This window comes from Xiphias gladius, chromosome 2 (genome assembly GCF_016859285.1).
Source record: "Xiphias gladius isolate SHS-SW01 ecotype Sanya breed wild chromosome 2, ASM1685928v1, whole genome shotgun sequence".
Lineage (NCBI taxonomy): Eukaryota > Metazoa > Chordata > Actinopteri > Istiophoriformes > Xiphiidae > Xiphias > Xiphias gladius.
In genome coordinates, this window is record NC_053401.1 from 8,909,616 (window position 1) to 8,924,037 (window position 14,422).

The following is a 14,422-nucleotide window of genomic DNA, read 5'->3' on the forward strand; positions in this document are numbered from 1 at the left end:
AAATGCTGCTTTATCCGGGTTTGTTCGAATAAACAAAACTTGAGTTTCAAGGGTAATACTAATACGAATTACAACACGGGCCACCGATCGTCTTGTTTAAGATAAACACACAACGAGATGAAGCATTTTGGATCCAATTAAATTCGGTTATTAAAGAACGGTGACCGAGACATGTACTCAGTGGTACATCTTTCGAGTGAAAACTAAACTTGTCGGTTCCATCTGGTGGGCAAAGTATGCAATGGCTACACTTTCCCAATACCTATAAAGTCTATGTCTTCAACATATTGATGGCATCTCTGTGCTAGAATTTCTTTTTTGTTATAAAATGTATTTAAGATAAGATCATCTCGGCTGTTAATAGTGGTCATGCCCAGTGTATCAGTCCGGTTCAAGCTTTATGGATAATAGAGTAGTAAAGGAATAAGAACTTCTGGGAATTTTTTTTTTTTTTTGGATCCCATCATTCATAATGATGAATATATAAAAAAAAAGGCAAATGTAGCTAGTTACATCTGCTTTATCTGAGGAAAAATAATCCTTTATTTTGAGTATAAAAATAACAGACATCTGATGAGGACATACATTCCCATGCATTGCCATTTTGACTGTATTTCATGATCTCGCAGCTGGTTCGTACAGTAGTTGAGTGTCGGTGCTCAGTGTGTGAACTCCCGTGTGAACTTCTGGACAACAACAACAACAACAAACAAAACCCTTTAATAAAGTTGTAAATGAAGTAGCAAAGAGGAAAAAAAAAACAGAAGTATAAATGTAATCGTATGAAATCTAATGTTGTGATTATGCAACAGAAACGCAAAACATGTCATTGGTCTTTATCTAAGGGCGTAAGAATTGATAATCACAACTGCTTTGTTCTTCTTGTTTAGTCCAAGGTTTAAAATTTGATGACTCCGGGGTAAACTAGATGCATTAAGCATTCGTCTTACTCAAAAGGAAAATCTAAGGGCTTTTAACTTCAAGCGAGATCAGAGCATCGTTCTCTTTCGGACTCGGGAGGAATCTGCCACAGTGTGAGACGGTTTCACTCGTTTCCGATGCGGAGCTCCGCGTCTAATCTCGCCTCGACTCGAAATCGCCGACCGGCTTCGGTGCAAGAGAGACGACTCGGTCCGTGTTGCCTCTGATCTTAGTCTGTCTCGAGTCAAGATGCCGACACTGTTCCGGGAACACGTCCGATACCGCAGAAGAAACAAGTGGATTTTGTTTTTTTACATAAATAAAACGTTAAACGTTAATCTAAGAATAAATAACCTCAACATTAAACACTTGGAATAATTGAAATGGAGCATGGACAAGTCAACTATGTTTATCAGTCAAATGTTACGAGTTTGAAGCTGAGTTGACCTGAAACAAACAAAAACAAAAAAATCAAGAGTCATCATCCAACTTTTAGTCGCAAAGTTTCGTTAGTTCACATCGTTTATTGTCCCTAATAGAGGTTTTGAGCAGTGTTTTCATTGGAGCAAAAGAGATGATGAGAGAATTTTGATCCCGGGGACTTTTCACATGGGAGCAACTGAGTTATCGCGATATTAGGAATGCTTCTTTTACCTGTAATGCGAGTGTGTATTTAAAAGCAATATGCCGTTGCCCTGGAGAAACAATTCAACACAGTTACTTTAAAAGTGAACAGGAAATGATCGGTTACGGCTGAGCGACGAGGCCAGGACTGTGATCATCCAAGTTGCCCAACGCCTTCACTTTCTCCGTCCAATCTGCGCCAGGAGACGCGCGTTCTCCGCCGCCTTGGCCCGCAGGTTTTTGGCCTTGGCCACGTCAAAGAGGACGTTCATGATGTTGGTCGGGACGTCCAGGGACAGGGTCAGCCTGCTCCTCCGGTCCCCTTTGCTGCTGTTCCGGAGCATCTGCCCTCTGAGCTTCGTCCTGCTCGTGAAGCGGTAGTTTGTGGGACTTGAGGTCCTTTTTTCCCGGCTGGTCTCGGCAGAGGAAGAGGAGGAGGAGGAGGAGGAGGAGGAGGAGGCGAGATACTCCGCGGACTGCAGGAGCGACCCCCAGCCGTCCACGGGGGAGTAGCCCGGCTCGTCCTCGTCGCTCCGGGCCCCGGCTGCCATCCGGTCATCGCACAGGAGGTCGGCGCGGGTCCGGTGGAGGCGGAGGCACAGGCTGGAGGTCGGTGTGCACAGGACCGAGATCAGCAGCAGGGTCTTCAGGGACGACAGCATGCTGGGTCCTCTGGGACCGACACAGGTGAAGAGACAGGAGGAGGAGAAATGTTCACTTCATGCAGTTTAGGTTTTTCTTTAACACTGTCCCTCTTTACACTTCATTTAATTTTGTACAGTCCTGAAGTGTATTCACGTTCAAGCAAGTGACAAAAATATTTAACCATTTTAATCAAGTCAATTCAATGTGAGTGTTTACATGTTAATTTACAAGGGAAACGAGCGAAAGACTCTCTCCCACAGTATTATACTATCTCCCTTCTCTTGTTAAAAAAAGGGATTTCATAATCATCTTTCAAGATCGATGGCTCAGAAAAAGTGTTCAAGCCCGTAGTTAAGAAAAGTTCGGTCTCTATTTTGGGCCGCAACATGACGGTTCCAGGCAAACGGCTCCCCAACACGCCCGCGGGAATGTATCGCCCAACTTACCGCTCGCGTCCTATGGCAACGAATTCAGTCGGAGAGGTCAGCCAGCGAAGAAAAAAACGACCCCCCCCCCCAAACGGGCAGAAGTCCTCGGAGGTGGAACTCTGATGAGAAACTCGCGACGAGCCACGAGCGTTTTGCGGAGGTCAGCCGTGCGCACTCTCTGGCCGGCGAAGCGCGTCTTTTTCTCGTCCATCCCCCCCCGCGCCCGTTTAGCGGGAGCCGTCAAAAAAAAAAAAAAAAAAAAAAAAACCCGCAGCCCTACGCCAGCAACCACGTCACGCCGCTGACACTTCGGGGTTTGCTGCGAACTACCCCATTGGCTGCGGCGCAGTGACGGGGCGATCGGATTGATCAAGTCGATCGGTCCGTCGACGAGGAGGGGCTGAACGTGACCTCCCGTCGGCGCGGACGAGGCGTGTGGCGCGCGCAGATGCAAAGGGCAAAAACTTTTGATTCGTCTCAGCAGCACCCCAGACTTTTTTTTTTTTTTTTTTACTTTTGACGCGTTTCCCCTCTCACGTAGCCGAAGGTGCCCACGGCAAGCACGCCCGAGGCGAACACATCTGCGAGCCAATGAAAGATTACGTTAGAATTAAAACACACACATGCCTCGCGGCGGGGGCTGTAGGATTTCTCCTTCAGGACCGTGGACAGTTCCGTCCCTGCAGCCAACGCTGTCTTGAGCGTGGGGCAAATGAAGGATGCCCTTCTTGATTTTTACCCAGGGTCGCACCGAGGTCACACAGAAGACTGACTTTTGTTTCTCTGTGTTAAGATACCTTGTTCTGAAATATTCACAATTAAGTGCAAACTTAAATTTGGCTGCATTACTTAATGAGTCAATTAGTCAATGAGTAGGCAACTATATTGATAATTAATAAATTGTTTTTAGTCATTTTTAAAGGAAGAAATGTCAAACATTTTCTCAAATGTGAGGATTTAATTCTTTTTTTTGGTCATTTATTATAGTGAAATGAAATTATTTGGGTTTTGAACCAGTAGTTGAATAAAACAAATAATTTGAACTTAAAACTTCCGAACTGTGGGGAAAAAAAACAGGCATTTACCATTTTCTGACAGTTAATTGTCAGAAGATTATTCGGTTAATGGAGAAAATAACTGGCAGATTAACTGATAATGAAAATGTTTCTCCTTAGTAATACGGTGTCCTCTAATACGTGTTTATAAGCTGGGTTAATGACTATTTGTCCAACGCTTTATGGACCAGTTTGTGAGCCATGATCAACTTTTGGATTGCCAGCTTTCTCACTCTCCACCGTCACAGCCCAGACTCAGTGAGCAAGACAAAAAGGGAGACCACACAGGATCTAAAGGAATTCAAATACAATATTTCTTTTGAAACTTAGGCAATAGTGACTCTGAATGACTCTCTATATGGTGATGGTGTGTTATAGAGGAGCCAGCCTAAATAACACACCTCCAGCCTTCCCAGGTGCGGGACATCAGACTAGATGGCTCTGCAAATCGCAACCTGCAGGCGATCTGCAGGAAAAAAAAAAACGCGAGACAGCAGCAGGGGTCCCAAACAGGGACAGTGGCTGTCATGCCTCGAAACCATCAACTTCATGGATTGCAGCAATGAAGTCTGCAGGTGTGAAAGTTGGATTTTTGCTCTGTAGCCCTCGGTTGGAAGGAAAGCGGTCGTGTGGTTCATGGAGGAGTCTTGATGAAGTAAAGAGCCGGCCAGAAGGACAAAGCAAGAGGCACGCTGGAGGAGAATAAACTACAGACACGGTACACACATGGCACTGAAAATATGGACGTGTACCATCACCACTGTCAGTATCACGGTGCAAAGTTCAATGAGTTTTTCCCCGTCAGATTTCTCCACTGACACCGCTTTCACGTCTACTCATGTAGATGTGATTATTTGTTTTCTTTGAAGATCAGAAAAAGGGGCTCAAATGAGTGAATGACACCACATAGCAACCGTGTTTGATAACAATTCCTGGTATGTGTGATTTGCATGCTGGATGTATGGTTACTTGATTTCAAAAGAGGAAAGCTACATACGAGATGTCTGGAGAACCTCGCGTTTTAATTAGAAATTTGAGTGTGCGCTCCACACGCACCGTGGGAAGCCTCCGCACTGATGTACATCAGCATGTCAAAATGAAGAAAGAGAATGGAGGGAGTGAGAGGATCAAAGGGTGCTGGGTCAAGCTCTAATGAGCAACTTCATTGTGGGATTAATATGACTGTAAGTCTTCACAGCTGGAGTGATCACAGTCTGTGACACACTGTGCAATGAGATGTCCTCCCACTCTCGCTTCTGCTCCACAACTGATCTCTGAAATGGAATTACTTGCTACTCCTCAACTTCAATGGGGGGAAAAAAAAAAAAAAAAATCACACTTTCATTACTATGCTGGATTATGTTGTTGTTAGTCACTTGAACCCGGTCTCTTTCTCTGCATTAAGGCCTTTTGCTCATCTTAGGTGAGAAGGTGTGGTAGCCCACATTGTACATTTTATTTTAGTCTGGTGTTGAGTAAAACGATAAGTAATAATAATAAGTAAAAGAATATCTACCACTAGGCTGAGGTACTCTCACTAGGCTGAGGTACTCTCAATTCTTCAAAGAAAGTTGCCCAACCCGTTTTTGTTTCTTTTTTTTTACTATCCTGTCACTGGTGAATTTTTTAGGTCCTTTTTTGTATTCTTAAAAAAAATCTGTTTCTTCCTATCAGCACAGGGGTCTTACATGGACTCAAAATTTTCTGCTCAAGTTAGAAAGTTGGTTATTTTATTTCATTACATGACGGATTTTTGTATTTGTATTTTTGTCCCAGCTGTTGTTACTGGTTTAAAGGGAGTGAGGCTAATTCGGGATTGAATCCAGTACATGTTCACATATTTCACGGGATAAGTGAAAACCTTGACCTTCTGGTAGCTCTGGAGAAAAAGTCAGGGGATCACCAAACCATTAGGATTTATCCTCTGGGATATGCCAGTAGTTGTTGAGTTTCTACAAATGGTTTGAAAGCTCAAAATGTTGTTAAAGTGTTGTTGAATTGAATATTTTTAGCAGCTAGCTGTCTAGGGACTAGGTTAGCTGCGGTTGGCAGGGGGTGTGGTTCATTGAGAACAGCCTGTGCTGTGGACTGTGTAACCATATCTTCCAGAACTATGAAGCATGTGGGAGTACATTACAGAGCGGGATCGTGACTAACACGAAGGAGTTTTTTGGAAGCTCGTCTATGAGAGACTCGTCTGTCACCTTCAGGTGAATGTAAAGTCTGATTTAAATACTGACCTTTTTTTTCCAGTGAGCAGCATTTTGAGGAGCTGACTGGAATGTAAGAAACCCGGTGGTGGAGCTGCTGCAGCCTGTTGCTAAATTATAACACTGAATATTGGCATGAGAGTCCGGCCCGAACCTAAAAAAATGAATACTGCGGTGTCCTCCTCCAAACATCAACCAATGAAAAGCAGGCAATCCAAGTTGTGTCGTGTATGTTCATGTGTCACACTGCCAGAACAAAAACCCTTCAATGCGTGCTGCCCCCACATCCACACCCACGCAGGAATCCCCTGCCACTGCTGCGTTGGTCCGATGGCGAGTCCTCTAAATCAGTCCCTGCGTGATCGCCCTCACTGGGCCCCTGTTGGCCCCTCATCTGGCTCCCAGCCTGACCCATAACACCCCCTGCCAAAGGAACATATGTAGTGGTGAAGGTGGCAGCAGGCAATCAGCTACCAGCTTCCTTTATTTTTCGCACCACACAGGATGCGTGGCAATTGACAAAACATGAGAGAGGTGACTGAGTGTTATAAAGAGAGCTGAAGAGAGATACCGTAGAAAGATGAGGGCAGGGGAGAGACGAGCACGACAAAGACAAATGCCAAAAGTAAAGACAGATTTAGTTGTTCAGTGGTGTTCATTCGGATCAGTTTTGACATTCAAAAACTCAGTCTAATGTCAGTCCAATTATAAAATTACAAAACTACCATGTTTTTAACATTTACATTTTGATATTCAACACTTAGTCCACACAACAAATAGCAACACAGCTTTTAAAATATATAAATAAAAGCAATATAAAACACAAAATGATGACATTTTACACAATTATGTACAAAAATGAGCATCTTGTCTTGGGTTGCTGGCTTCATCTCCAGGGTTCGGTGCCTGTGAAAGTTTCGAGTTTTTAATCACTATCAGAAAGGTGAACAGAATATTATCTTTTCGTGACCATTTTTGCATTTACAGTATCCCCACACGCATACCTTACAACCAAAGCCTCTATAAGGCTATACCTGTCCCCTCCATGCCACAACAACTCTGGCACTCTTGTCTCGAGGAGAAGCGGTTCCGGTTGCCACCGCAGCCCCCGTACACGAACGGTCGGCACTCCCCTGAGCGAGGGTGGAAGTACCAGAGCAGAACATAGTCTGAACAGGCCCCTTCGGACATGGGCTCCAGGCAGTGCTCTGTTGCTGAAACTGTGCGTGAGATGAGTAAAGAAGCGAGGGGAAAAGGTTACGATAAAACAGTTGAAGCTGTCCTACAAATTAACATGCTGTAGATTAATTTCATTATTTTCAGATGTTGGATATTTAACATGAATGAGTAACCATCAACTGAGTTGCTGCATGCTATTTATTTATTATCATTTCTTCTGATGTAAAATAAAGGTTTAATTACCGCATTCTCTGTTACGCTTCAGATTTTCTTTCTCGTTCCATATTTGTGTTTATAAATGGCCTCATGAAATCTAACACTCATGCATTGAGTTTTGGTCTTATCATTCTCTCCCACCTTCTGCTCTTAATAATTTCAACTCATTACTGGCAGATGAAATATGAAGATAGATAGGCAAATAACAAAATATGAGTCGTGATATACATAGCAAGTAGACAAGGGGAAAGAAGAGAGGAGAAAGAAAAATAATAAGAAAATCAGTCGTCTTGGCTACTCACCAGCAGTGCTTGTTCCAAATACCCTTCTTTTCTTTCTCTGTCCCCACTCCACAGACCCTGCCTCGGGGGAATCTGAAGCGATAAACAAAATCAATGAGAAGTTTTATAGGTTGGTATTATTCAACCACCCAGGACCAAGAAGGACCAACACTTAATGAATGCCAGTGGCATTTGGACTAAACTTAAATCGAAATGAGAGTGTAGGTGAGCAACATGGGCAGTGCTGGAACGTTCACTCACAGACTTTTGGGTCTCCTCCAGCGAACTTTCTTTAAATCTGCAAACTCAGTATGAGGAAATTACGCAATTCATATCCTGCTGACGCTAAAACCAGGGATGAAAGGGGGAATCCAAAAATATCACTAAAAAAAAATCAGTGATAGAGCAGGGTAGAGGAAGTTTAAAGGTACATAGCAGCAAGCACCTTTTCCAGTCCACTGTTCTACAAAGGTTGCTGCATTGATTTCTTTTCATCTGATTCAATCAAACAAGCTCCACTAACTAGAATGGCACTCATACCTCCGCTGAGGCCAGATATTGATGAAAATGTCAAAAGATGCCCTATTTCGCAATATTAAGGGGAAGTGGTAGTAAAATTTCTGTATCTGCCCCTGCACCAAAATTTAATGGGCCCCTCCCTGGCCCATGCCACATCCCTCCTCCAAGTTTGGTGCAAATCAGTTCTGTACTTTTTGCGTAAGAAAATAAACAAAGTACAAAGTATAGCATTAGTTAAAGCAGAGTCTTGAACTGGTGGCCATAAAACAACTCCAAATGAATGACAGTGCTGCTCCTTAACCGCTGGATGTATAAATAAGCGACTGTTTGCTAACAATGTTTTCCATATCAATTTAAAAAGGGATGAAATGTAAATGCTGTGTTCTCAACTTGTTTCCATTCCCCCAGGTGGCCAAAAAAAAAAAAAAATCGGTAATTGCAGGTTTAAGCAAAAGTATCTGTGAAATATGAAAACTCACACTTTACGGGCCAAGGAAGCGCTTCGGCCTCGGGAAACGTGTAATTTCACACCGCGATGTTTCATTCCTCAGAGAGCATTTTGAGCCTTCTGCACTCTTTCAGGTGAGTCGAGTGCGTCAGTGTTCAGTGCTTTGTTTTGAAGAGCGAGCGGAAGAAAGAGGAAGGGAGAGCTATCCCAGTGAGAATAGTCATATGAAGTACGTGCTGAAGGAACACTGGTCACGCAGCGCAGAGGCTGGTACAAGTGCCAGTAATTCTACGTTTACGTCTCCGAATTAAAGGGTAGATATTGAACTGTGACCCACTGTGCTTGTTCATGGTCATTATTTTGTACACAGAGTGGTGATTTCTAATGATTGTAATTTATGAATAAACATGCTGACATTGACATTGGGCAATGACAAGGTTCACTCTTTGATTAGTTTTCTGGTTGAATTGACCTGAGGCAAGAATTAAAATAATTTGAAATGCAGTAAGATATTCTTGCCTGGAGGCTGTTCTCACTAATGAGCTTCATGGAATATTGTGTGATTTCTTGGTTCATGACGACCTTTTGTTTAACTCTCTGGTTGCTTTTGTCTCGATGCCGATGGCCTCAGTAACAGCAGCACTTTAGGTGCCGATAGCCACTGAGCTTCCTGAGAAAGACATAACTGACAGATTTCCAGTCAACAACCATGTTTTGTTTTACTTTGAACATTTTTTGCCTTTCTTTTGGATGGTTGACCGTGAGGGGACAGAGTGGAGACATGGGGGCGATAATAAGGGGATGCACAGTGTTGACCTCCTCTCCACAGCATGCGGTAGTTGCGAATTGCATATAGCAAATTTCAAAGTATTAGTACTGTGACACTGATAAGCCAGACACAGAAAAAATGTTTCTGACGAGTCCTAAAGTAGCCTCAACATGATTTCTGGCTACATTACCATTTAACTCAGTGTTAAATCCCACCTAACTGACAATACAAATATATCTATATAAAAAATAAAAGACAACCGGTGAAAAGCACAACGTGATCTTTCTTTTAGTGAGAATAACAGAAGCATGATAATACACTCTGAGGTGTCCCAATGTGAGAAAATTAACTGGAGGTAATGATATCAGTGATACTTATATTCCAACATTTTCTTTATCCAAGCACCTCCCAAAGTCCCCTCAATATCAACTAAGACACTAGAAAAACTGCCTACAGCTGTTACACATAAATATGGCATATGTAACCATTTAGCCATGACACACATTCGGTCACTCCCTACAAAGCTGTTGTGGGGACAACTGGGCAATTTTGAAAATTATGATATCCCTGGCATCTGTGTGTTTGGCCAGGGGCATGGACCCTGCCAACAGTAACTTTTGTGGACATGTACTAACATGATTATGTTTTTTTTGTTTTTGTTTTTTTTACCAGTGCGGTTTGGTAGCATCCTTTCTTCTCCGAGGACCACGGGGGCAGGACTGGTCATTTCTTCAACCCTGTCTCCATATTCTTCCTCCTCCTGTTGTCCACCTACGTCTCCTTCCCCTCCATGGAAGTCACGAGAGAGGGATATCTCTACATCTCCTGGCTTGTTTTTCTTGCCAGTCTCCGTGGTTGTTCCGTCTGGGTCCACGGACCTTACCATGAACTTGTATTCCAACCCTGTAATGATAAAAACATGATACGCACACATTCACTGACGTGCACGAACACCACATCAGAATGATGTTTTGAATATTTTCTGTCTTGTACTACACTTTTATTGCATCAACATACTGCAGAGTATTCAGTAACACAGTCTTCTCTTTAAGAACACAAAATGATCGTTTCATGTATTTCCAAGTGGACTTGACAGCTTTTTATTGGTTTATTCCACCTTGACCACTGTACTTAAAATACTTCACTTAACTGTAGAGATCCATCCACCGCCATTTTGCCGAGAGCCAACCCAAAAGTGATTAAAACACACAACCCCACACTGTACAATGGGACAAACCCAGCTCTGATTTTCTCACAATCAGCCACCAAATATATCGCATTACTAGTAATGTGGTTTTAACAAGTTAGTTCACTAGTTGGCAAGTAGACAATTAATTCTTTTCTGAAATCTTTTTTTTTTCTGCAACTATGTATATATTTTCATGTTATTCTCCTCTTGGTAATTACGAATATTTTAAACCAAAAGTGTCTCACTGCAAGTGGTAAACAGCAGGGATCCAAAGCAAAGTAGAGTCTTAAAAACATAAATCTCTATGATATTATGTAATAATTACAGAAATACTTATAAAATGTATCATGAGAAAATATCTGCTGGAGTTTAACTAGAGATGGTGTAAAATTGTTTCATGAATCATAATAAAAACCATTTCTGATATCAGAATTCATCACCTAAAGAAACTCTACTCTTAATTATTAGCACAGCGGCCATAATGCAAAGAGTAAGTAAAACTATATTTATATATATACCACTTTTAAAACCAAGGTTACGAAGAGCTTCACATTTAAAAGGGCAATAAAAAACACAGACTAAACATTTAAGTTAAGTTTATTTAAGTTTGGTCACCATGAGTCTTGAACTTTGAGCGGGGTGCAACAAGGAGCCCCTTGTTCTGAGAAACTTGAGTGGACCTGTGTGGGATCCGCAACTCACGGATATAATGATTCTTTTTCACATTTTTTCAAAGCAGGAAAAGCACAGGTGTTGGTAATGACACTAACAATGGCCATGTTCTATTCAAACGTCCCATTAAACCATAACGGTGTGATGGTGACACCTGAAACTGAAGCAGTTAATAGAATTCAGCCATCATACATTTTATTATTTACACCTATGCTTTTCATACGGGGACATGTCAAAATGTGTTTTGATTAAAAAAAATAAAAAAAAACCTACTGCAGAAAGGTTGACAATAAGCAGAATTATCCTCTAACTGTCTTAGAGGAGTGTGGATTCGTGGTGAGGCGTCCCTCTTAATGGCAGTCTCGTGTTTGTGAATGGCTCTACTGTTGCTTTGCACCATGGTGTGTGTTCCTCTGAGAGAACATAGCAGATGGCCCAACACACACGGGTGCCGCGCTGCTGCCAGAGGAGCTCTACAACAAACAACCACACAAACGCACGCGCACGCAATCACACTCACACAATATGTAGGCCCACCTGGAGTGACTCTGAGGCTTTTCTTGGATAAACGCACAGAAAGGCAGAAGCGTGTATACTGTGGAGGGTTCAAAATGTGCAACTGGATAACATGACAGCCACCAAACCCACGCGCACACGCTCACGAACTTACCACACTTTTCTGTTACCCCCTGGGTGACTAGCTCCTTCACCTCTTCAGCCTTGAGACAGAGAAAGGGATCACGTTCACCGAGTCATTTTGATAACTATGTATGTATAATTTTAAACATGTGTGTGTTTGATTGTGTTTGTGTGTGATAAACACGTACTGAGAGTCCCGGCTCTCCCTTCTCCCCCTTTGCTCCTTCATTCCCCACTATACCCTATAAAAAAGAACACTTGAACACATTAACATTCACAGGTCTTGTACACATGTAGTACACCAACACAGGTGACTTTACTTATTTTGGCTAATTAGACCTCTGCTCAGGACTGTGTGCATATGTGCAGACTGTGTTTGATTGACATCTCGCTGGGTCTCCTGTCGGCTTTAATGCTCCAGGTAGGGCAGGACAAATGACACCCTCATTTATCAGTCTTATAAATACGCGGAGGGTGGTGACTTCGTGTAATACCCAGCACAGATCTGCCCGACTTCATCCAGAGCGGAGGTCTAAAAAGCCAAAAGAACTGAGAGCATTTGTGGGAGCATGCAGGAGCTTTAAATGCATGTGATAAATGACATACGTTTTACCCCTTGGTGTCTTTAATGATACTGTGTAATCAACTGCGGGAAAAAATTAGCATCAAAACTGCTATAGAAAAGTTTCAGCCCCCTTTCCTAGCTAGCCTCTGTTTGATTAGCTTCTGCCACCAGGATTAAAGCTGTTCTGGTCAATATTTGTACTGTAACAATGGATCAAACCCACTGCAAAATGAGCCCTACGTCTGCAGTTCGCCACATCTGTATGTAGCTTTAAAAATGTCTTTCAGCTCATTGATCCGTTTTTATGGCCTGGTTGCTGTCTTAGTTTAAAAGCTGATAATACATCAACATTGTGTTTACAGCTTCTTTCCGCTGTCCCCACGTGGCCAAAAAAAGCAGTTTAAACAAAGATTCTGTAACAACATATCCCGAGGTTCCCAGCCAGGAGCACGCTCTGTGCTGTAGTTGTGAAATGCTAATAAAATAATTGTTTTAGGTTTTTTTCTTATCTTCAATCATCTTAAAATTGAAATCCCAACACAACATTCTTTAACTTCCAGAGAGACGAATCAAATAAGCCATCTATGAGAAGCGTTACAGAAGCTAGTGAACATGAGGCTCACTTTCTGTGCTATAAGTGTACTTGGCGGAGTGTCTTTAGAGAGCTGAATGGTGTGTGTTTGTATATGAATCTCACACTCTCTCCTCTTTGTCCTGGTGTCCCTGGTGCACCCCTCTGACATGGCCTCGATCTGCCTCTACTGCCCCTCTTCCCCTGTTTGACAAAAATCAGAGTGCAAGCAGAGTAAACCCATCCTGAGTTTTGAAATTCTTTCATACGACGCTCCTACGTCAACAGGATAAAAATCCATAGCAGCACATCCCATCACTCACTTCAAACAGTATGTAAGACAGACCAATTAGGTACATCCCTCCATTAGAGGTTTCCAGCCACTCTCTGTCAACACTGAGAGTCTGGTAATTGTAGCTGAAAGGAGCTAATTGAGTAAGATCTTACTTGAAAGCTGCAGACGGAAATAAACCTCTGTGTGTTATGAGCGTGTGTGAGTGTGTTAATTAATGACGTGTCTCTGCTGTATCCACTGCTGCAGTATACAGAGCACATGCTGCCTTTCTCTGAACAAGGCACAGACTTGGTGGCGAGTGGAATCAAGCTCAGCTCATCCTTCGGTTCAAGGTGTTCTGTCAAATGTCACTCTTCCTTTCTTTTGAGTTGGACTTTGCGAATACAAAAATGTATTTGTGAAAGAGAATGTGAGTTAGAAAAATACTTAATTTGCTTGCACAGCTATATATGTACAGGTGCCTGTTCTGCCCCATTTAATTTCTGTCAATTTAATGGACTAAGTGTGTTGTCATTTCTTGCTACAGTCTAATGATGAGTCCTAAAAGCAGATTGATTTCAAGACCCCGATACCACATATCATTTATAAACATATCTCACCCACGGGAGACATACTTTACTGTATGTTTCTGTTCATAGTAGCTTCTGATGTGTTGGCTAAACAAGTGACTATATTGTGGCTGCACCATTCAGTTAAAGACAGTGGTAATTAGGCTTGTTCTTGGATGGCTATACTTATAAAGTACTGATTTATACCTTCAACTACACTACTGGTGGGCACCAGCCAGTGAAAAAAGTCTGTAGTTGCTAATAACTTTTTTGAGCTTGTTTTTGTGTGGTAACAACCTAATGTATCTCAAGAAAACAAATTGCGATTTAATCACGTGTGTATTTATTTTTTAAACCCTCCCTGTATGATCCCACAAAAAATATTTAATCATGTTATTTTTCTGCTGTATCAAATGCTGCTTCCATAAATTAAATCGTGACTTAAGTATGGTCACAATAATGCATTGTCACTGCAGCATCGAAATATAGGTCAGTATCATATATCCCCAATATATGTACCTTAAGGCCAGTGTCCCCACGGGGACCTGATGGTCCTGGTGGCCCCTCATCTCCATGCCTTCCTGGGCTCCCTGCTGACCCCTTAAAGCCTGGGAAACCTGGGAAACCTGCTGCCCCCTGAATAAAAAC

General features: G+C 42.4%; 2 protein-coding genes across 2 annotated transcripts in view; both read right to left on the minus strand.

The window, feature by feature from the left end:
- Positions 1-1,721: 1,721 nt before the first annotated feature.
- On the minus strand, positions 1,722-2,207 carry ucn3l (urocortin 3, like). The gene has a single exon (XM_040151142.1). The coding sequence runs from the start codon at positions 2,205-2,207 to the stop codon at positions 1,722-1,724; it is 486 nt and encodes a 161-aa protein (XP_040007076.1).
- A 3,941-nt stretch (positions 2,208-6,148) lies between these two features.
- The window catches only part of col7a1l (collagen type VII alpha 1-like), a 59,766-nt gene continuing 51,492 nt past the window's right edge, over positions 6,149-14,422 (minus strand). Inside the window, 8 exon segments of the mRNA XM_040152850.1 lie at positions 6,149-6,306; positions 6,918-7,097; positions 7,581-7,652; positions 9,965-10,198; positions 11,827-11,875; positions 11,984-12,037; positions 13,058-13,135; positions 14,294-14,410. Of these exon segments, the coding sequence (XP_040008784.1) occupies positions 6,149-6,306; positions 6,918-7,097; positions 7,581-7,652; positions 9,965-10,198; positions 11,827-11,875; positions 11,984-12,037; positions 13,058-13,135; positions 14,294-14,410 (942 nt within the window).